Here is a 22,209-nt window from a genome sequence, read left to right on the forward strand (position 1 = left end):
AAATAAGGGAATAAACGAATAAACACCGGAAAAAACTAAACTTTAACGTAAGCGACCGAGTTTATATTAAAAAGATCGCCGACTTAAAAACGGATTAATTCGGCGATAAATTAACTTTCTTTTATACTTAATAAGTTTTTTCGTATTTTATCTCGCGATAGTTATATTTATAAACTAGACGCTTTTAATTTATAAAGGAATAGAATATACTATACCGATCGACTTTTTTAAAAACTTTAATAACCCGTTACCTAGATAGGTTCCGGAGCGCCCGGTTAATAAAATTATAAACTTTAATAAACCCGAAAGCTTAGAATATAAAGTATTTAAAATTAAAGTATTTTAAATTTATTACTATAAATTATAATATAAAACGGATTAAGTTAATTAAGAGAATAATAATATTTAATATTTAATCTCCGATTTTAAGAATGTACTAAATAAATTAAAGGATTTTTATCGCTAAAACCCGGATAAAAACCGGCCCTCCGATTCGATTAGCGTAATAGAAACTCGCGGCCAAGGAGAATCGTTTCGACGAGAATTATTTAAACAATAAATTATTAATATTAAAAAAAACCCGTCGATTAGCGAAACGAAGGGTTAAATAAATTATAGTAAAATTTTTTAAAAGAAATAAGAGGAGGAGAATAAAATTATTTTAAAAGAGCCCTATAGTCGAGTAATTAAATAGAAACCCGAGATTATTTATGGAAAATATTTTTATTTAAATCCCCTTTAAAGCCGTCGAGGCGCCGCCTTTTTTATAAGGGGGGGGTAGTAATATAATGCGTTAGCTTGTGCGCTGGTTAGTGTGGAGACCCTATACTAGCCCTACTACCCTGTTGTTAAAACTGACCTGCCGCATCGGCCCTAGCTCGATTTTTTCTTCCTTTCCTTCTTTATCGTAAATCCTATTTATTTTAAGACTTATTTATAGCCTCGTCTCATTAAAACTTAATAGCGTAACTTTATATTTTTTATATTAGCGAGATCGAGAGGTATCCTTTAAATATTTAAATTAATTATATACTTACGAAATACCTCTTTTTTAATTAAATTTATTTTACGTTATTTTAATCGGATTTCGCGTTTTAAAGTTCAGCCGTAAATTTAATAACGTAAAATTAATTCGGGTATATTATAAACTTTTACTATTACTTTTTAATTTATTTAATTCGATTCGTTTCGTATTGTTTAAATTATTAAAACTATTCGATCTTTTTAAGATTAATTAAGTATTATAATTATAAAAGTAATACGCGTTAAATTTTAATTATATTAAAATTAAATTAAAGTGCGTCGCTAAATAATATACGTCGCGTAGTAATAAACCACGTTATATAAACCTATTAATTATTTAATGCTATACTATACGAGGGGGGGTAATATTACAGCTATTAAAGGGATAATAAAGGGTGCGCACGGTTACTTAAGATTAGGGAATATATATAGCGTCGGTAACACTTAATTTAACGCACCGTATTTCCTAATCGAGTAAAAACAAAAATAAAAAACAAGCAATCGGCGATAAGACAGCGAAAATAACTGCGGCCTGTCCTACACAATGCACAACTAGTGTAACAGCGTGATGTGACCTATCCTTGGTTGGTAAAAAGCCTGGGAGCGGTAGGCTGGTCGGGTTTTAGGCCAGGCAAGTGCAACAGTCTAGCACGAGCTGCCAATTGCCCTCCACGATGAATGCGCCGGGTCGTGCAGCTCAAGTATGCAATGCGAGATGGCCATTTTCAGTATCCCGGCCGTAGAAGGTCTCTGTCCCTTGGCAATGGCCGACTCCAGTGTCTTTCTGCGATGGTTTGGGGCTCGATCAGAGACCGCCGTTCAGCAGGTTCGCCCAAGCCGTGGCTGACTAACCGCATGGATGAATGTTTCAACAGTGGTTGCTGCAGAAAGACCAAAACTCGGACTCCCTTACTTCAGTGAACCAGTGCTGAAAGGGGAAACTGTGCAGAGGCAACCGACCATTGGAAGACGACATTTTGGCAGGCCGCAACTTCCCATTGAGCTTGTGGGCCCTACCCCGCCACCTCTAGGTTGAGTGGGAGTGGTGATCGGCAATCGGCATGATGGGGCCACTCAGAATCTCTGGGCCCCAGATTACGAGTTCCGAGAAGCTTACCGAGAGTGCGGCTGGATGTTGCAGTATTGTTTTGTTTCTCAAGCCCTCGTGAAAATACCCGTGGGCTTTTACTCATGGGCTTTGAAACCCGTAGCCAGACAAGCCGGCCTGGTAAGAAGCGGGACTTGGGGGAAACAGCTACAAGCCTACAATCCGCCATCGGTTACTTGGGACGAGAACAGCAGGGACGTTCCTTGCGACAGCCCCAAGCGGGAATGAGCTTAACCTAATTAGACCTGCCGGTGGCAGGAGCAGACGTGTTGGATAAAAGGGTTTCTCCGAAAGGCTGGTTTTGAGAGAATATGGAAAACCTTAACAAGTCACCTACCATGGTAACTCCAGTACACGGAGTTCAGGTCAATGCCCTAGAACCTTAATCAAGAAGGGTATAAATGACCAAGAGAAAATCTCTTCTACAAGGACAGACGGAGCAGAATAGATCACTCTGAACTACACAATATCTGCTTCCATTTGATACACGTGATATCTAACAAGACGGCTCAAGACGGGTTTCAACCTTCAATGTTCTGCGAAGGGCTCTCGCCAACAGCTGGATCAAGTGACAGCTTTTAGCCCTGGCCATTTTGCTAAAAATGGCAATCCAGCGGCTCGGTCTCGCTTGATGACTTTGGCCTGAATCTAGCGCATCCTTTGCTTACCATCCAAACACGCACACATAGGTAATTTAGGCACTCTTCAATATACGACAGTAGTGAGACGCGTCGTGGAAAATGATGATATAGCAGGTGTTACGATGTCACATCGCAGATACGAGGTGTCTGCTGGCGGTGTCTCTGTCAGCAAAATCAGTACGCGACGCAATATGGCAAAGTCAGGTGTCGGATTTCGATTCGATGGGAAAGAACGGAGAAGCATTCTCCCAATTTGTGTAGTTGGGCAGTGCCTGACAGGACCCATCTATTCGTAGGACTAACCTAAACACTAAACCAGTGGATGGAAATCGCAGCCCACTTGGGTACGGCCGGGTTGCGGCACGGTGCCCTTTTGCCAGGAAGGAGCAAGTGATGGCTGGACAACGACTGATCAGCGAGTGACATCTGCATATTTCCAGTCTCTGATGGCAAGATCAACAACCACCATATAAGACCCAACAAGCATCCTCTCTCATATCATCACCAACTTTGAGGTCTTGTTCCACTGCATCACTGTCTACTGCGTCGGTTTCCAGCATCTGATACATCCAATTGTCATCAACTTAGTGTACATTGGTCTTTCAACACGCGCATCACCAGTCAATCGCCAATCAACATCATGAAGTTCTCGCTGTCCGCGTCCCTATTGGCTCTCGCAGCTTCAGCTGTGCAGGCCCAGCAACCCCAGAACCAGACCGGGCCGTTCTTCTTGCACATCACCGGCAAAGAGGACAAGACCATTGATGGTACGCCACCTACATAATGCCGTGCACTAATAGCGCTGAACCTCTTCCCCGCGGAAACTAACATGCTTATTCTGCAGGTTACGCTGGTGCGTGCCACGCCGGCGCCGCCATTGAGGGCCTGTGCTTCGCCAACGGCCCCAAGCCCAGCGGTGACAACGTGAACTACGAGTCCTTCTACTTCAACTACACGGGCAACCAGGACGTCGACGGGGCCGAGGTGGGCTTCTTGTCGTGGAACCTGCAGCTGGCGCCGGGCAGCGACCCGGCCGTTGTGCCCTCGCCCATGAGCTTCACCTTTTCGACCACGAGCAACGTGGCGCAGCCCATGTTCGGCCCCGGCAACAGCCAGCAGTCAGTCGGCTTCGACAAGGACGGCAAGATGTTCGTCTTTGGCTCCATGGACGACGCGACCTTCGAGCCGGACAACCGCCCGCCTAACCCCTACCAGCCCAAGGCCTACTACAACTGGTTCGTCTGTTGGCAGTACGTCGGTAGTTACTACTACCACGCCGTCGGCTGGGCCACCACGCTGCCGCCGCACAACCCGACCTGCCAGGCCGTGGACATCACGCAGGTGATGGTCTAGTCGATGAGTGACCGCGATTCAGACAGCTCTGCCCCTAGGAGCCCTATTGATTACACGATTGCATGCATACCTACTTTGTTAATGATAATGGGTTTAATGAATGTTTATGGAGGTTGGCATTGGTAACGAGGAGGAGGACCTGTGTTGGAGGAATTGGGGAGAGTCCCATGGCACATTGCCGGTGTCTGGAGAGAGAACTGTTCGCTCGAGGAATGAGTAATGTTAGATATTGACCCCCTAAAACGATGAGAGGAATTGAAAAATTACCATCAGGGTTTTCATCCATACCTCGGAGACTTCCATGCATTCCTCTACCAGTGCAACATTTCGATGGGTTGATCTCTACATGACACATTAGGCCCCTCTACCCCGCCAAAAAACCCCCACTGTCGCGATTGCTCAACGGCTGCCATCTGCCGTCTTTAATTGACGTCAGACCCCGCTAGCTCAGTAGCTCACTGGGGCCAAAAAAGTGCCGGGTAATGGGGAATCGACATCGTCACCCTGAACCCTTGATTTCAAAGCTAAACCTCTGGTCGTCCCGCCCAGACGGTCTCATCTAGGCCTCTGTTATTGAATGATACTTATTGGACGGGTCGCTCTTCGAGTTGAACTCTACCCAGGGCATACGCCCGGCGACCAGAACAATTATGGCGACAACCGAACAACCCCTCGACCGTCTACCCGACGAGCTCCTGCTCTCAATCGCGTCCCACCTTCCGCCCGCCGAGGCACTCGCGTTCTCACTCACAAACGAGCGCCACAATCGCATCGTCGGCGAGTCCTTACGATGGCGTAAGCGCTGCCTGTCCGGCTGGCGATACGGGCGTGCCCCGCGATACCGACCAACCCTCGTCAAGAACTTCCCACTCGTGGAGCCATGGCGCCAACTGTTCGAAACGCGACAGGCTACCGATAAAAAGGCGGAGGCCATATTTGATGGTCTGCTACAGTCGCAGCAGGGTCGTATCCGCAAGATGGAGGAGATCGCTGCCCTGGGGTACGACGTCAAGGATCTACTCGTTCGATGGCAGGACGAAACACCCGACGATGCCGACGATGTTCTCGCCCGACGATTCTATGCCAGCGCCATTTTGGATTTGATTCACCGCACGATCGCAATCGATATCTGGACCCGGTTGGCGAAGCGCGATTTGAAGATAAAGCTCACAGAAGCGCTTGGTGCTTATGACTTGTTCGTGCTAAACGGCAAATGGGGCGACATCGAGGACATCCACGAAGAACTCGACAAAATAGCAGACGATATACCGGGGTACTGCGGTCTCCTGGAATGGAAAGTATATAATAAAAAGGAGCGAGCATTGAAGATCGCACATTTTCTCCGGGAAAGAAACATGCTCGGCAACCCCGACGGCACGGCCTATCACGACCTGCGAAACAACTTCCTGTCTATGGCACTCTTCGCGCCGCCCCACACCAGCCTGCCTCTGCAGAGCGTGGCCATCTACTGCGCCGTCGCGCAGCGCCTCGACATCAACGCTCAGCCGTCCAACTACCCGGGCCACGTGTACGCCGTCGTCGACGGGCCCTGGACCTCGCGGGACGAGGATGGCCAGTTCATCTCTGAGCTCGCCGACGACATCCCCCTGCGCAGCTCCGGGAGCGCCCACACGACGGGCCAACGCATCTACCTGGACCCCTTCAACAGCGCTCACGAGGTCGCCGCCATCCACCTGGCCCGCGGCCTGCAGGATCGCCGTCTCCTCGCCGGCCAGGTCGCGGCTCTGATGGGCCCCACCTCCGTCGCCGAGGCCACGCGCCGCGCCGGTCGCAACATCCTGCGCTCGGCGCAGAGCGCATTCCACGAGGACGGCGGGCCGCTCGCGTACGAGACGGCTACCTACGTTGGGCTTTGGAACGCGGTGCTGCTGGGTGACGGGCAGGTCCGCACGCGCGAGAATGCGCTCGAGCAGAGCCGGATGTACGCGGCGCCCCTACTAGAGCGGCTTCTGCGGCACTTCCCGCAGGAGATCGGTTTGGCGGAGAAACTGTACGCATCATTGTTTCCCCGCGACAACGGCGAGGGTAGCAGCAACCAGGAGCCGCACCCAATGGACCCAAGTGAGGAGATCGCCGCATTCAGAGCGGCGGACGATCAGCCCCGGACGTCCAAGAGACGACCCACCGCAGAGGACGGCTCAGATATCATAAAGTACCGTGTGGGACAGTACTTCGAGCACAGGCGGTATCAGTACGAGGGGATCGTTACCGGGTGGGACGAGACGTGCAAGATGCCTGAGGCATGGATTCAGCAGATGCGCGTCGATGAACTTGAGGATGGTCGCAATCAGCCGTTTTATCACATTATGTACGTTTACTTTAGCACCGCCTTTTCCACTCCATCACTCCGTTTACATTTGCCTGGACTGGGCAAGATTGTCCCTTCTTACTAACACCAAATCCACAGTGATACGCACCGTAATGCGCGATACGTGGCACAGGAGAACATTTTACCACTGACGGAGGAGCCGACGGGTGATCTCATTACGAAGATTGCAGGCCGATATTTCAAGCGCTGGGACTCGGAGGCATGCGTCTTTGTCAGTAACCTCAAGGAGGAGTACCCCGAGGATTAAACAAAAAGAAGAAATGGGTTTCCGAAGACACGTCTTTTTTTCAGACGTATGCATGTGTGTACGGTTATAGCGAGTTTATTTTGCTTTCAGACGCTGGTCGATTTTCACTTTCTCGGCTGATCAAGGGGAACCACGATCTGCGATTAATGATGAGGGGGGAGAAATTCGCTACCCAATGTTATCTCAGGAGTACCCGGGCAAGTCAACGGATACTTCGAATGCAAGCACCCAAGGAAATAGGTCATTATGGGCTTAAGTGGCTTTCCGGCATTTCCCATTCGTATCATCCAAAGTGCTGCGTTCATCGACTGCCAGAATTGTGGGATCGTACCCCTCCATGTTCCTGAATGACTCGATTTTGATGACGTAATAGTTGTTTCGTGATATGTAAGTAGAGTATGTCCGTTAACTCCGGACTTAAGAACCAGATAAACCCTAATCGTGAGAAGAGAAGTTCGCTGTGATTTCATATTCACATTTCTTCAAGAAAAATACACCTTCACACACACAAAAGACGGAGAAACAAAGAAAGAACAATGTGCAAGATCTTCATCACCGGCTCCTCCGACGGCCTCGGCCTGCTCTCGGCCCAGGCCCTCGCCAAGCGCGGCCACGCCGTCACCTTGCACGCGCGCAACGAGTCGCGGGCCCAGGATGCGCGCCGCGGATGCCCCGAGGCGAAGGGTGTGCTGGTCGCGGATCTGTCTTCGCTCGAGGAGACCAAGAGGCTGGCGGCGCAGCTGAATGAGAAGGGGCCCTGGGACGCTATCGTGCATAATGCGGGCATCATGACAAGACGGCCGGGCGCGGCTGCGGCGGCAGGGGGAAGAACGAGCTGCTCGCGGTCAATACGCTGGCGCCGTACGTGTTGACGTGTCTGGTGCGGCCGCCGCCGGGGCGGTACGTGTTTCTGAGCAGTAGCATGCACATGGGCGGCGACGCGTCGCTGCGGGATGTTGAGGGGGCTGGGTACGGCGATACGAAGCTGCATAACGTCATGCTGGCGAAGTGGTTTGCTCGGCACCTGAGGGGAGTGGACTGCAGCAGCATGGATCCGGGTTGGGTGCCGACCAAGATGGGCGGGGCGGGTGCTCCGGACGACATCGGGACGTCGGTGGCTACGTATGTTTTGCTGGCGGAGGGGACGGGGGCGGAGGTGAAGGAGGCGGAGGCGGGAAGTTACTGGAGGGATAGCCGGGTTAAGAAGCCAATGGCTGCTGCCGGGGATGAGGGGAGGCAGGATCGGTTGGTGGAGATGTTGAAGGGGATTTCGGGGGTTTCGGCGCCGGAATAAGAGAAAAGGGGCTTCGTATTCCGCAATGTGGAGTGTTGTTACCGCATTGAAGTCAATTATCTCTGATGGTCATCGAAGCTGTCTTCCAAATTGAAGCACACTATAAGGGCAAACAAACATAAAATACCCAATCTGACTGTGGGTATCCAGCATGTTCCCCTTTTCCAATTCTCCCTTGCGCCCATTCGAGCCTCTATTGGAGTTCTAGACGATCCTCGTCGATCAGATAGTCTGTGGCAAGCGTGATGAAAGATTGAGAGGTGAACGAATATTCTACCCAATGATGGGGCTCGCGGGTCATATTTACTCCTCCTAACGGTTGAGCGACCTAACCGATGCCCATGCCTGGAAATTTGGTACGTCGTTAAGTTCGAGAGGGGTCAGATACCATGGAAGCAAGCGACTACAAAAGCGATCCAATGCACAATAGACTGAAAAGGTAGAAGCGGTCGGCGACGCAGTCGGGTCATAAGTCGAGGCTCTTGGGTCGAGACCATTACGGCGCGAAGGAGCCTTGATGAACAGATGAGCAACTTTCGGACTGAGTATCGATCCCAGGGGCTCCAGCCCACCTGCACCTATTTCACTCAGCCCAATTTGCCAAAGGCTCGCGCCTGAACCAGGCCAAGAACCCCCGGCAACATCGATATGTCCCCAATAACGCACAGAGAGGATTTACGTGAGAAAGAACTGCCGGTACTATTAAACATTGGCTACACGGATTGGACGCTCAGCAGCCAAGATGCAGCGGAGCTGTACGCCGACGGTGCCAAACTTTGGACAAAAGAAGCCCTATAAGATATCGAACAGCAGCTCTCGGAATTCAAAACCAGGGAGGTTTTTACTCTCCGGCGACTCGATGGATCCAAGGTCCGGATCAAGAACACCATGTGTGGGAGGTCATCCCCGATTTGGTGAGTCGGACTTTCTACTTTGGAATCTTCCCATACTCGGAGCAGAGCTATGTCGAGTTAACAACATGCCCTTTCCATTACTAGGGAACCCTGACTCGAGTTCAGAGAGTACTGGAGCCTCGTCAAGGCACAACCCGACGGCCCTCCCGAAACATACCGTTGCATTTACCTGGTAGGATGGTTGAACCAGACTCTGCGGGATTTCGACGGGGTAGCGGAGGGTTGAGAACCCCTTTTTCAACGACAAAAAGCTCGCTGGGAGAGCAGCAAGACCCGAAAGCTGCTACAGAAACGAATCGGGGCCCTCATCAACGGCCGTGGTATCGGGGCCAACACTCGAAAGGTCAACAAGGTCATTTGCTTCGGGCTGGATGATGTAAGTCAACGGCCCTCGACGTGGTGGCGCGCCCCCAGAATTGCCGTGGCGAAACACCGGCGAAGGAAGCATATGGATACAAGGGCGGTATGCTGCAGTATGGTGCGGCGTTGAACATAGCCGATGCACTGGGAGCGCATGGAGAGCATCACGATACAGCAACTAGCGGCTCTGGTGATAGGGCAGCCAGGCGTCTCACTCAAGAACCAACTTATAGGTCTATCTCCGGGCTTTGGGGTTCGAATTCGTGGGAGAGTATGGTGCCGGTGGATTGGCCAAGATTGATGACGGGACCGTCATGTTTTCTAGCCATACTTATGCTACAACCCCTGCCAAACAGATCGTGGCGGACCTCGCCCGACCTGCTCTGTTCATTGGCTTCTTCGGGGATGAGAATTGGAATGAACACGGGTAAGTCCCAGTAGTCTTCCCAGGCAGGGGCACTTCCGCCATGATTTTTCATCCCAGCCCTTACTACATGCCGGCTATTTCACAGGAGTTTCGATGATACTCATCACTGACCCTGCCCGCAGGAAGCCAGGCTTGAATACAGAATCCCCCCGGGCATGCAAGATTTGGGAGGACTACACAGCCTCTGACTTCCTCATCGCGTCGGGCGAGATCTCTTCTATGGCTCCTCTCGGTAAATTGAAGATCATGGCGAGATGCAGTCCTAACTCTTCCCGGTGGCAGAGCACTAAGGAGACATATGTTCAAAGTGGCACGCTCCTGGAAAAAAGTTGTTGGCTGGCGGCGCAATCTGAAGAAGGGGGATTGACAGGTGACATAGGAAGCAAGAATGCCCCTTGTATTCGGAGTCGGATGTATATCCTGACAAAAGTATCAGAGCTGTTCCCTCTGACAAAATTTCAGTGTGCCAACGTATTGCAAAGATTGTAATCAAGGACACGCTGTCGCAACTCTTGGATTTGGCTCCCCTTCGTCCTATCAGTGCTAGAAAAATGGATATAATTGGCGTAGATCGTATTGCGTAGGACGACGCGTCCTAAACAGGGCGCGGGCCTGCCCGTTGCGCTATTTGATTAGGGTATTACGATTTCGCACCAGCAGACGATGCAGAGGAGCAGCCTCAACATGCTCGGGACGTGTTTTCATTTCGCCAGCCAGCTTAACTTTCTGCCGATGCACGCACCTCTCCAGCCGGCTTATTCGAATCTTATTCGAAATAAGAATCAACGTTTCGGGAGATCGAGCGTACGTTGAGGGCCGAGCGTGAGCAATGCCACACTCAGGACGTGTTTACTTTTTGTCAGCCAGCTTAACTTTCTGCCGCGCACGTCCCCTTAAAGGGGCTAGAAGCATATATCCGGTGACGGCCCCCTTTTTCTACATATCAGCCGAAAGTTCAGCAGTGTGTTTGCTTTACCCTTTGGCTGAAAGTGAAAAAACGCTGGCTGCCGTCGTCTCGTCTCATCCTATTAACCGGCCAATCGGATCGACGAATCTCGGCTAAATAGTTCAGCCGACCTTAGGCCGGCTGATCCAGCTTTTTCTAGGGCCTTACAGGGCCTTACAGAGCCTTATAATGCGTAGAAGGCCCTATAAAGGGTGTTGTAGAGGGTGCTGTAAAGGGTGTTATAGAAAGTGCTGGAGGGTACTGTAAAAGGTACTGTGAGTGTGGCATTGCTCGCGTTCGGTCCTCGAGCTAGCGCGCGTTGGCGTGCGTCAAAATTGGTAAGTGTAGCATTATTCGCGCTCGACCGTTAACGTACCGGATAAACGCTAGCCTTATTTCGACGCCAACACGGAAGGCGCCGGTAACGTCGACGAGAGCATCAGCTGGTAAGCCGGATCGAAAAGCTGGCTCAAAATAAGCTGCTGAAGAAGTGCGTGCACGGCAAAAGTTAAGCTGGTTGACAAAAAGTAAACACGTCCTTACTCCCACAGCACCCTTTATAAGCTACAGCACTTACAGCACCCTTTACAGCGCCCTCTACGCCCTGTAAGGCCCTGTAAGGCCCTGTAAGGCCCTGGAAAAGCTGGATCAGCTGGAGAATCGTAGCTGATGCTGCTGATCGAAAAAAAGCTAAGTAGGTCGATAGGATTGGTCGGTTGATGAGACGAGACGAAAAAGACGAGATGACGGTCAGTCGGCTTTTTTTCTCTTTCAGCCAAAGGGTAAAGCAAACACACTGCTGAACTTTCGGCTGATATGTAGAAAAAGGGGGCCGTCACCGGATATATGCTTCTAGCCCCTTTAAGGGGACGTGCGCGGCAGAAAGTTAAGCTGGCTGGCGAAATGCAAACACGTCCTATGCATAATGGTCGAACGCCTTCATCGTCATATGCCAACAGAGTCCACTGTCGCCTCCGTGACAACATTGCTGAAGCCTTCGAGTGGCTTTCAAAGCTTTCAAAGATCGACCTGCATTACCAACTAGTGAAACCTCGGGATGTTTTCGAACCTCAGCATCCGATTGTGTCTCAACCCATCGTTGACTGGAGGGCGGATGACACCATATTGACCAAGGTGTACCCTATTGACTGCCAACCCTTGTTTTCGAGCTCTAAAACATATTGGCTGGCCGGTCTCAGTGGAAGTTTGGGTTTTTCACTATGCCAATGGATGATCCGCTGTGGAGCGCGGTATGTGGTCATCTCCAGTCGGTCACCGAAGGTGGAAGATTCCTGGCTGGAGGAAATGGCGTGCTTTGGAGCCATTGTCAGAATTCGCACGTGGTATGATATCTCTCCCCCGCCTCTGACCTAGACATTTGCTGACCCAACTTAGCGACATTACCAAGAAGGACGACGTAACGTTGCTTTACACGGAAATACGTTCCACATTGCCTGAAATAGGGGCGTTGCCCAAGGCGCAAGTGAGTTTCCTTTAGGAGGTCAAATTCCATTTACTCGCCCAAGCCCAATAAATACTAATCAGACATACAGTGGTTCTTCAGGATAGGCAATCAGCACAATGGGGCTAGATGTCTTCCAGAACGTCACGCGACCCAAGGTGGACGGGAGCATCCACCTAGACAACCTGTTCCGAAACGACCCCTTGGAATTCTTCGTGTTTTTTTCGTCTCTAGCTGCCGACATTGGGTCTCCAGGGCAGTCTGCCTACGTGGCAGCAAACGCCTTCATGATCAGTCTGGCTGAGCAGCGGAGATCGCGTGGACTGGCCGCGTCTGCCATCAACATTGGGCCAATCATTGGTGCTGGTTACATTACACAGAACCAGATTACTTCCATGTCTGCAAAGTCGCTTGGGATGGTGCACATGTCTGAGAGCGACTTTCACCAACTATTTGCTGAGGCTGTCGTGGCTGGTCGTCCTGGTTCCGACTCCCCCGTCGAGATCATAACAGGCACTCGACTGGTCCGAACGGACGAAAAGGTTCAGCCTATCTGAGTTTCCAACCCAATGATGTGCCACTATATCAGGAATGAGCAAAAGGAGGGGCACGCATCAACTGGAAAGGCGCCCAAGGAGTCGCTCCAGGCGCTCTTGTATAAGGCAACAAGCCAGAACGTGGTGCACAAGCTTGTCAAGGACGCGGTGCTTGGAAAGTTAGAGACTTTACTTGAGCTTGATGCAGGTGCTATGGATGATGCGGCACTTGTATCTACCCGCTTGGATGAGCTTGGCCTCGATTCCCTTATGGCCACCGAGATACGCGCATGGCTGCTACAACTTGATGTCAACTACCCGGTCCTGAAGATACTAAGTGGCATATCCGTCTACAAACTCGTCGAGGACACAGTTGAGAGCATACCGTCGAGCTTGATTCCTCAGGTGAAAGGCCTGCAGAACCCTTTCATCGCCGTTGAAAGAGAACTCGTCTCTTCTCAGCCACATTCGAAGCGCCAGGAAAGCGAGATGACCCCAGACACAGCAACATTCAATAGCTTGAGCGATGATACGACCATCTCAATATCAACCCCATACTCTTCACTCTCAGAAGCTGAGAGTCAAGCGCTGCTGTGTTCAACTTCGGCTTTAGTTCCCACAATGGAACTATCGCCCACTCAAAGCATGTTCTGGACTGCGCCGAACTGTTCGAGGACAGAGCTAGCCTAAATATCGCTGGATCCTGGCGAGTCACTGGCCCCCTCGACCCAGCCCGTCTTCAAAGAGCCATCGAGGTAGTCTCACAACGGCATGAGTCTCTGCGAACCTGCATCCAAACCACTGGTGGAAATGTGGTGCAGAGCACCATGGAAGCGAGTACTTCACAACTGATATCATCCGATGTCATTGGTGAAACACCAAAGAATGCGGGAATTGTTCGAGCTCTGACAGGCGTACAAAAACACCACTTTGATCTCGAAAATGGCGAAACCCTTCGCCTGGCTCTTCTATGCTTTTCGCCGACCGATCATTGCCTGATCATTGGGACTTCCCATCTGGTAATGGACGGCCTGTCCATCCATACTTTCTTGACGGATTTACTCGAGACCTACAACGAAGTGGAGACAAGCCCAACCATCTTCCAGTACAGCGAGTACGTGTTGGGACAGAGGCGTAGCCTGGGTTCTGAGGAATTCCAGAAGATGTTTCAGTTCTGGCAGGCCCATTATCCTGACTTTCCACCACCACTTCCTGTTCTCAATGTGTCGTCCGTCAAGGCCCGCGCAAGTCTGGCGACATACAATGATGACAAGGCTGAAGTGCTGGTTTCACCCAACATCAAGACTCAGATACAAGCGGTCTGTCGGCGATGTAGAGTAACACCTTTCCACTTCTATCTAGCTTGCTACCGCGCTCTACTCTTGCGGTACACCGTCGAGGATGACGTGGTTATTGGAGTTGCAGACTCCAACAGAACAGCAGCGCAGGTTAACTCAATAGGGGTTTACAACAACGTATTGCCTTTATGGTCCCACAACGACGTTTACAGCAAGTTCGAAGATATTTTGCGAAAAACACGGTCTATAGCGTACGAGGGATTGGAACACTCGCTGCCATTTCAGACACTTTTGGAAAGGTAAGGAGCAACAAGAAGCTCCCCCAGACCCAACGAAAAGCAATTCGCTAATGCCACTGACAGGCTGTGTCCCCCAAGGTCGTCCACGTATATCCCTATAATCCAATGTTCCATCAATTACAGGCAGGCACAACGCAAGAAGCTGGTCTTTGGCGATCTCACGGTAGAGCCATACGCCGGAGTGGTCTCGAAAACGGGTTACGACCTAGCACTCGACATCAACGACGACCCAGAGGGTGACTGTCTGGTCGCGCTGATCGCGCGCACCGACCTCTATCAGAAGCCAGAAACAGAAATCCTCGTCAAGAGTTATGAGAAGCTTCTCAAGGCCTTCGCAACAGACCCAAGTGCACCAATCAACTTACCTTCCGTGTACGATCATGCTGCTAGCATGATGTCGTTGGGCTTTGGGCAGGGCAAATTGCGTGAAAGCCAGTGGCCCGAGACTGTCGTCCACCGAATCGACGACATTTCACGTTCGTTTCCGGATAGAGCAGCAGTAGAGGAAAGACTGGGCATGGTTACCACCTACGGCGAACTCATGCATCTATCCTCTTCTATTGCCAGAAGTCTGATTGCTTCCGGGGCTGCTATCGGGTCAAAGGTTGCCACGTTGCAGGAGCCGACGGCGCGCTGGGTCGCGTCGTTGCTGGCTATCATGCGGATTGGGGCAATCTACATCCCACTTGACCTATCCCTGCCCTGGGCTCGGCTTGTTACGATTACGAATGAGTGCGAGCCTGGGTTCTTGCTGCTGGATAAGACTTCCAAGCTCGAGTTCCACAGACTACAGAGGCCTGAGATGGTACCTATTGATGTGTCAGATCTGGATCCTTCGTCACAACCGGCCCCTCCAAATGCAGCAACCGCAGGTGGACAAGCCATGATTTTGTTCACAAGTGGATCTTCAGGGACTCCCAAAGGGATCGCACTTCGGCACGAGGGCCTGCGGAACTGGATCGAGCCCGCGGAGGAGCTCTAGGGTATTGGTGCTGAAACTGTTTTGCAGCAGAGTGCTTGCACGTTTGACATGTCATTCGAGCAGACACTATTCGCCTTGTGCTTCGGTAGAACTCTCCTTCTCCTGGAGAGAAGCTTCCGTGGTGGTTCATTTGCCATTACGAAGTTGGTTGCTCAGAAGGGCATCACTTTCACCGTCGCCACGCCTACCGAGTATGATAGCTGGCTCAACCATGGGCTTAATGAGCGCTTCAGAGACTCCGAGTGGCGGGTTGCTCTGAGTGGGGGTGAACATGTTGCTGATCGCCTGGTCACGCAGTTCCGCGATATGGGCAAGGTCGACCTGCGCTTGTTCAACACATATGGACCCACGGAGACGACAGTCATAGCAACCGCCATGAAGATACATTACCACACTAGCAACGCGGGCGCCGGTAGTCCTATGGCAGTGGGGGTTCCTCTCCCGAACTATTCCGTATATGCCGTTGACGAGCAGCTCGAAATTGTACCTCCAGGAGTGAAAGGGGAGATCTTCATTGGCGGGCCTGGGGTGGCAGATGGGTATCTGAATAGCCACGTGACAACTTCTGAGAGATTTATTACGGACATCTTCGCAACGGATGAAGCCAAGGCAAAGGGCTGGAGCATGATGCATCGGACCGGAGATGTTGGCCGCTGGACAGCTAACGGTGCCCTCCTCATCGAAGGTCGCATGACTGGAGACACCCAGGTCAAGCTACGTAGGATCCGAATTGATCTGAGGGAAGTGGAAGCTGCCATCATGAACGAAGCTGGTAGTTCTCTTTCTGAAGTGGTCGTCTCCGTCCGCTCATCCACGCCAGAGTCATCCGAGTTCCTGCTCGCGCATGTCGTGCTTAACCCGGCATACCAGGAAGCGGAGCACAAGAGCTTCCTATGATTTCTTTTGGCTTCTCTACCCCTGCCAAAGTATATGTGTCCCGCCATCATCCTCCCCCTTTCTCAAATGCCGACTACCAATTCCTCAAAACTTGACCGAAAGGCCATCAGTCAATTGCCGCTGGAGGAGGACAATATCGAACTCGGGTTTGACGAAAGTAACCAACCCGAGCTTACCGAGACGGAGGAGCGACTGAAAGAGATTTGGTTCGAGGTGGTCAAAGAGACGTTCAAAACCTCACATCCTATCGTTGCAGAAACGGACTTTTTCCACGTCGGCGGCACATCGCTACTTTTGCTCAGCTTGCGGACGGCCATCTGGCAGTCATTCAATGCTCGACTTCGCGTAATTGACTTGATCGAGGCAAGCACTCTGGGAGACATGGCACGCGTCATTCACGATAAAGCGCCGCATTTGGAAAGCGTCAACTGGGAAGAGGAGACTCGGCCAAGCAAAAACATTCAGCAGCTATATGATACACTTGGAAAAGCAATTCCCCACGACGAGGAAAGGGTCATCATACTCACAGGCTCAACTGGGTTTCTGGGCCGCGCGATCCTGCGCACTCTTGTAGATGATCAGACAGTAGCAAAGGTACACTGCATTGCTGTTCGCGGCGACACAAACAACCACCGAGAACCCAACACGACGGATGACAGCAAAGTCTGCACGCACAATGGTGACCTGACGGCCCCGAGACTCGGCCTTAGCGTCGATGATGCGCGCCAAATCTTCTCCGACGCCGACTGTATCATCCACTGCGGGGCGCAGGTATCGCACTCGCAGTCCTACCGGTCCCTGCGTCTCCCGAACCTGCAATCCACCAAGGAACTGATCAACATGTGTGGCCTGTCGGGGCGCCGGCGGGTCCCGGTGCACTACCTATCCACGGCACAGGTCGGCGTATTCTACGCCGAGAGCACCGGTCGACACGAGTTTCCTGAGGTCTCGCTGGCGGCGTGCGAGCCACCGCGAGAGCCCGGGTCCTTTGAAGGCTACCCGGCCACCAAGTGGGCCAGCGAGCGCTTCCTGGAACGCCTGCATGGCCAGTCCGCCCCCAGTGGTTGGCCGGTCGTTATCCATCGGCCAGCCATGATTTCGCGCGCCGAGGACTTTGATGCGTCGGAGCGCGAGCGAGACGTCATTGGCAGCATCCGCAAGTATTCCTCCCTCATGGCGGCTGTGCCGACCGTGCCGGACCATTTCCGGGGCTTCCTGGACAGCGTGGCTCTGGAAGACGTCGTGGCCGGCGTCGTGGATGCTGTCAAGGCCCCTCGCACTTCGGAGCCGGGAGTGCGGTTCAGGCATTACTTCGGGAAGGAGTCTCTCCAACTGGACAGTGATTTTATGGTAGCACAAGCACTGTCGCTTGACGACGGGAGCAGAAATGGCCGCGTCGTGGTTGAGGAGCTACCGCTTGCCGAGTGGGTGAAAAGGGCCAGTGAATTGGGACTGCATCCGCATGTGGCCAAATGGATTGAAGCTATAGCCGTGGCGCGCACGCAGGTGTATCCGAAAATCACACACTAGAGATAAGGTGCAGCTATTGTGATGGGAGTGTTGGCCATTTGTTGGATTTAGGTGTCGTAGGTAAGGCGCAGAGGATATCAAGGAGTTCTGTCATTTTACCGTCCGCACCTCATTCTGCTGATTGGAGACAAACAGAGCATTTTCTGTAGACGTTCCCTTTAGTTGTGTTTTTGCTAGTCAATCTATTCGATATATTTCTTCGCATAGGTACGATCGGTGTGCGGTGGGTGGGCGGTTAGAACATGACGTGTCATTTACTCAAAAGCAAGTGCAGCTTGTGTCGGGGATGGCCCGACAGCTACTCGTACGTTCACATCATATGACGTCGCGAGTAATGCATTATAAAACGAACCTCCAATGTGATTGGATGACTGCAATTAGTTCGCTAGTACTATGGTTTCCTTGGATGAGGAGTGTTCGTGTTGATTATTCCTGCTTCCATAACGGGATGTGGATGCTGGATTTTCCCCAGACAAAGTTACCCCGAGCTGCCCCTTATTTGTTAATTGCCGCCCCAGGCTACCCCATGGGCACTCCCCATTGTTGGCGGGGACCACGGTCCTCTAGGAGAGGAGTGTTACATCCAAGGCCCATTGCAGCAATGCCGTGATGCCCTATACTGCAAGTGATCAGCACCCTCCGCACTTGTCAACGAGCGGCACCTCCCGGCAAATCGGATTTTGACTCGGCTGCTCGGGGAAGCTGGCAGCTAGCACTAGCTGCTGCGATGCCTAGTCGGGAGAGGGGAGACTGGCATGCCGGCTCGCTACCTCGGGGCTAATGTTAAGGTTGGCGAGTGGGAAGTTCTTAATCATTAGGCTCCCGTGCTACAATGAGAAGCCTCCCGAGAAGCACCCTACAACCCGAGCCACCGAGCTTTCCATCTCGGCATCTATCGACATAGCAACCTGAACAAATCTGGCCGGCAACATGGCGAACTTGTACACGATAGGTGTCGCGCTCTTTGCAGCGATCGGCACTCTCCTCTTCGTAAGTCCCGGGCGATCATCGAAGACCTCATAGCTGCGACCTGCTAAGGCTGGAAGTAGGGGTTTGACACTGGCATTGCCACTACAAGTAAGTATTGACAAGAAGTTTAGTCCATGTTGATCGGCCTCAACCCCTCTCAGTACATGAAAGCTAAGTGGTATTCTTCCAACAGCCATTGCCCACCAAAGTTGGATTGACTACATGGGCCGCCCGTCCGACGGCCTGACCGGCGCCGTGGTGGCGGTGTACATCGCTGGCGAGGCAGCAGGCGCCCTGACCCAGACCTTCCTCGGCGACCGCCTGGGCCGCATCGGCTTCATGCAGATGATGTGCGTCGTCGTGACGGTGGGCACCATCATCCAGACGGCCTCGGTCAACATGGGCATGTTCCTGGCCGGCCGCGTGCTCGCGGGCTACGCCGTCGGCGGCATGGTGGGCACCGTGCCCATCTACCTGAGCGAGATCGCGGCGCCCCAGCAGCGCGGCCTCATCGGCGGCATCTCCGGGTGCGGCATCGCCTTCGGCACCATGCTGTCCAACTGGGTCGGGTTCGCGTGCGGCTACGCCCCCTACGGCGCGACGCAGTGGCGGTTGCCGCTGGGGATCCAGATCCCCTGGGGCGTCATCATGTTTGTGGGGTTATCGACCTTCATGCCCGACTCGCCGCGGCAGCTGATCCGGAACGGGAAGCCCGAGCGGGCGCGGGAGCAGTTCGCGCGCATCCGGCGGGACCTGCGGGACGCCGAGGAGGTGGCCGACGAGTTCGCGCTCATGCAGGCGCAGATCGAGTACGAGATGGCGCGCGAGATCAAGTCCTACCGCGAGATCTGGCGCCTGTACAGCCACCGCGTCCTGGTCTCGGTCGCGGTCCAGACCATGACGAGCCTGACGGGCGTCAACGTGATCCAGTACTACCAGACCCGCCTGTACAAGTCGCTGGGGATCGACGCGCACGCGATCCTGGCGTTGGCGGCCGTGTACGGCACCGTGTCGTTCGTGGCCAACTGCGTCACGACGCGGTGGCTGACGGACCAGTGGGGGCGGCGCAAGATGATCCTCGCGGGGCTGGGGGGCATTGTGCTGATCGAGATATACGCCGCCGTCATGCAGCGCGAGTTCCAGAATACGGAGAACCGGGTCGGGAAGGGGTTCGCGATCCTGGGCATCTATCTGTTCGTGGTGTGCTACTACGGCATGCTCAACAGCACGACCTGGCTCTACGGCGCCGAGGTGCTGCCCATCGCGCTGCGCAGCCGGGTCATGGGCCTCGCGGCTTGTTCGCACTTTGTTGTCAATGTCGCTATTACGGAGGCTGGGCCCAGCGCGTTCAGCCGCATTGGGGAGAACTACTACTATGTGTTTGTGGGGTGCAGCGCGTTCTTCTTCGTGGTTGCTTATCTCTACTTCCCAGAGACCCGCAAGAAGACGCTCGAGGAGATCGCGAGCACTTTTGGCGACCGCGTCGCGGTCTTGGCGCATGATGATGGCGCGCCGGGGTTGAGGGCCATTGCGCCGGATGGAGCTGTCAAGAAGGTCGCTAGTGAGGACGGGACGGTCGAGAATGTGGAGCACTCGAAGGTTTGATGCGATGGGATCTTTATGTTGCTCGCCTAATGGGACGCAGGAGCCAGGGAGGTCGTCGACGACATCAAGGTCGGGTTTGAGGCATCAGTGAGAAGCAGTTTCGCGTGGGATATTTCTCATCGTCTAGAAAAGGGGATGTCATTTCATTAGGCTAGGTGCATCTAATCTGCTCCCTCAAGGATGAGGGTATGCTGATGACCTTGACACCGGTTGATGTTTGTTAGCCATTTCTTTTTCTGCTGGCTTGCTTTTTTTTTTCACTTCTGCGTGACGGGTTCCCGGATCATGACCCAGTTCTTGTAGAGGCCGTTCCGTTCCTTGGTCAGCTCATCCCAGTCGAACGTGAGCAGCTCGACCAAGTGAAAGCCGAGCTTCTCATAGAGCGGCTTGCCGGCGGCGGTGGCCTCCAAGTACGTCTTCCGGCCCTCTGCGTCGGCAATGTCCAGCATCGGAGCCAGGAGCGCTGTCGCGATCCCCTTCCTGGAGTACTTTGGCGAAACGCAAAGAAGTGAAAGCCCTGTTAGTGACCGTTAGCTTCGAGATTTACCAAACAAGTTGGCAGAGATACGGGGAGGGATGGAGGGGATGCAAAGTAAGTAAGCAAACTGACCTAGCATTTCATCGGTCTTCCACTTTTTCTGCGAAGCATTCAGCGCCGAGAAGAACCGATCCGCAATCTCCACGTTCCCGCCCTCCGGATAATTCCCCGGCGCCGGCGCTGCCGCATCAGCGCTGGCCGTCAATGGTTGCTTCTTCTCTGCCGCCGCCGCAGTCCCATTGCTGCCGCCGCCGCTCTCCTCCACCAGGGCCGTGACATCCACATTGTCGCCTTCCCCGCCGATCCACGTGCCGAACCGGGTGGAGCCCGCGGGCACATCCCACCGCGCGTAGGCGACCATCTCGCCGTCCGCGGTGCCCGCGGTGATCTTGAAGATGCGCACGAGGGGGTCGCTGAGCTTCGCCTTCATGCGGTCGCTGCACCACGCCAGCAGCGGGGGCAGCGCCTTGGGCCACCAGTACCCGTTCGCCGGGTCCTGCTTGAAGGACTCGTAGTAGACGACGGCGGCGGCGTCGGTGTCGGCTTCGATCATGGGGGAGAGGACGAAGCCGGGGGCCAGCGAGGCCGGAGCGAGGGAGGGAAGCGTCATTGTGGGTGAGGGCAGGTTTTGCTCGTTATCCAAGAAAAGCTGTGAATCAAATTTTCCAGCTTTAGGTTTAGTGTGAGGCTCTTGCAAGTCACGGGCTGGCGATGGTTGCTTCTATGGAGAAATCGTGAACTCGGGAACGCCCCGCAAACATTATATGCAGCATTTGGAACACCGTTTCCGTCGGTGGCGGGCGACGCGACCCGTAGCCGAGCAGGTTTTCTATCCTCAGCTTGCCCGATGACTGTTCGCCGATTGTGACGCTAGAAAGGATTGAGACCCGACCCTCCGGGTGACCCACCTGTGTGTGTGTGAGCCTTACTGGGTATTATCATATCATGTCAGCATTTACTGTCTACCAAGACACTTGACGATGTTCAGGGCAGGACTGGGAGAAAAGTCAAGATTCGAAGATCGTGACGAAGCATTGGAGATGATCGCAATAAGATGACTTTGGGGGGCGACGGCATGGTCACTCGATGATCGGCATCCGTAAGTTGAGCGGTATGGCGATATGCAGGGAGCTTCCAAAGTGCCGTCCTTGACATCGGTTCATTCCAGAAGGCTTCCTCGCCGATACTCCGCATCGTGGGCGGAACCCGTTCCCCTGATATGGAGGGCATCCGTCGAAACGTTCGTATCAAGACAATAATTGAACGGACGACCCTCTTACTTGCGCCCCGAGACCGTAGACGCTTCCATACCTATCTGCTTCTAGGTAGGAAGGGGATGTACAGTATGTCCGGTAGTCGCACCCTGGCTGGGCTGCAGCCGCAATAATACCCCTCTTGAGATGGAGAAGATGGTATGATGCGTGCAGAAG

At 52.9% G+C, this 22,209-nt stretch overlaps 9 protein-coding genes across 9 annotated transcripts; 8 read left to right on the top strand and 1 right to left on the bottom strand.

The window, feature by feature from the left end:
- Nucleotides 1-3,412: 3,412 nt before the first annotated feature.
- PG986_010585 (uncharacterized protein) lies at nt 3,413-4,125 on the top strand (the record flags this gene model as incomplete). Its single annotated transcript, XM_066846807.1, has 2 exons — nt 3,413-3,539; nt 3,617-4,125. 2 exons carry the CDS (start codon nt 3,413-3,415, stop codon nt 4,123-4,125), a joined length of 636 nt encoding a protein of 211 aa, XP_066696298.1.
- A 650-nt stretch (nt 4,126-4,775) lies between these two features.
- PG986_010586 (YccV-like-domain-containing protein) lies at nt 4,776-6,722 on the top strand (the record flags this gene model as incomplete). The annotated part of the gene is made up of 2 exons (XM_066846808.1): nt 4,776-6,454; nt 6,554-6,722. 2 exons carry the CDS (start codon nt 4,776-4,778, stop codon nt 6,720-6,722), a joined length of 1,848 nt encoding a protein of 615 aa, XP_066696299.1.
- A 536-nt stretch (nt 6,723-7,258) lies between these two features.
- Nucleotides 7,259-8,016, top strand: PG986_010587 (uncharacterized protein; the record flags this gene model as incomplete). Its single annotated transcript, XM_066846809.1, has 2 exons — nt 7,259-7,492; nt 7,519-8,016. The coding sequence occupies 2 exons, from the start codon at nt 7,259-7,261 to the stop codon at nt 8,014-8,016; spliced, it is 732 nt and encodes a 243-aa protein (XP_066696300.1).
- A 1,167-nt stretch (nt 8,017-9,183) lies between these two features.
- PG986_010588 (uncharacterized protein) lies at nt 9,184-9,721 on the top strand (the record flags this gene model as incomplete). Its single annotated transcript, XM_066846810.1, has 2 exons — nt 9,184-9,306; nt 9,524-9,721. Coding segments are annotated over 2 exons (321 nt in total), but the record flags the coding sequence as incomplete, so codon positions are not given.
- A 2,523-nt stretch (nt 9,722-12,244) lies between these two features.
- PG986_010589 (uncharacterized protein) lies at nt 12,245-15,240 on the top strand (the record flags this gene model as incomplete). Its single annotated transcript, XM_066846811.1, has 4 exons — nt 12,245-12,667; nt 12,728-13,254; nt 13,341-14,258; nt 14,382-15,240. 4 exons carry the CDS (start codon nt 12,245-12,247, stop codon nt 15,238-15,240), a joined length of 2,727 nt encoding a protein of 908 aa, XP_066696302.1.
- Nucleotides 15,241-15,288: 48 nt separating this feature from the next.
- Nucleotides 15,289-16,137, top strand: PG986_010590 (hybrid PKS-NRPS biosynthetic cluster; the record flags this gene model as incomplete). The annotated part of the gene is made up of 1 exon (XM_066846812.1): nt 15,289-16,137. The coding sequence occupies one exon, from the start codon at nt 15,289-15,291 to the stop codon at nt 16,135-16,137; it is 849 nt and encodes a 282-aa protein (XP_066696303.1).
- Nucleotides 16,138-16,203: 66 nt separating this feature from the next.
- On the top strand, nt 16,204-17,667 carry PG986_010591 (AMP-binding enzyme; the record flags this gene model as incomplete). The annotated part of the gene is made up of 1 exon (XM_066846813.1): nt 16,204-17,667. One exon carries the CDS (start codon nt 16,204-16,206, stop codon nt 17,665-17,667), a length of 1,464 nt encoding a protein of 487 aa, XP_066696304.1.
- A 930-nt stretch (nt 17,668-18,597) lies between these two features.
- PG986_010592 (MFS monosaccharide transporter) lies at nt 18,598-20,241 on the top strand (the record flags this gene model as incomplete). Its single annotated transcript, XM_066846814.1, has 3 exons — nt 18,598-18,657; nt 18,717-18,744; nt 18,830-20,241. The coding sequence occupies 3 exons, from the start codon at nt 18,598-18,600 to the stop codon at nt 20,239-20,241; spliced, it is 1,500 nt and encodes a 499-aa protein (XP_066696305.1).
- Nucleotides 20,242-20,498: 257 nt separating this feature from the next.
- PG986_010593 (uncharacterized protein) lies at nt 20,499-21,389 on the bottom strand (the record flags this gene model as incomplete). The annotated part of the gene is made up of 2 exons (XM_066846815.1): nt 20,499-20,758; nt 20,852-21,389. 2 exons carry the CDS (start codon nt 21,387-21,389, stop codon nt 20,499-20,501), a joined length of 798 nt encoding a protein of 265 aa, XP_066696306.1.
- Nucleotides 21,390-22,209: the final 820 nt, after the last annotated feature.

The sequence above is a fragment of the Apiospora aurea genome (assembly GCF_038362705.1).
Source record: "Apiospora aurea strain CBS 24483 chromosome Unknown utg000007l_segment0_segment0, whole genome shotgun sequence".
Lineage (NCBI taxonomy): Eukaryota > Fungi > Ascomycota > Sordariomycetes > Amphisphaeriales > Apiosporaceae > Apiospora > Apiospora aurea.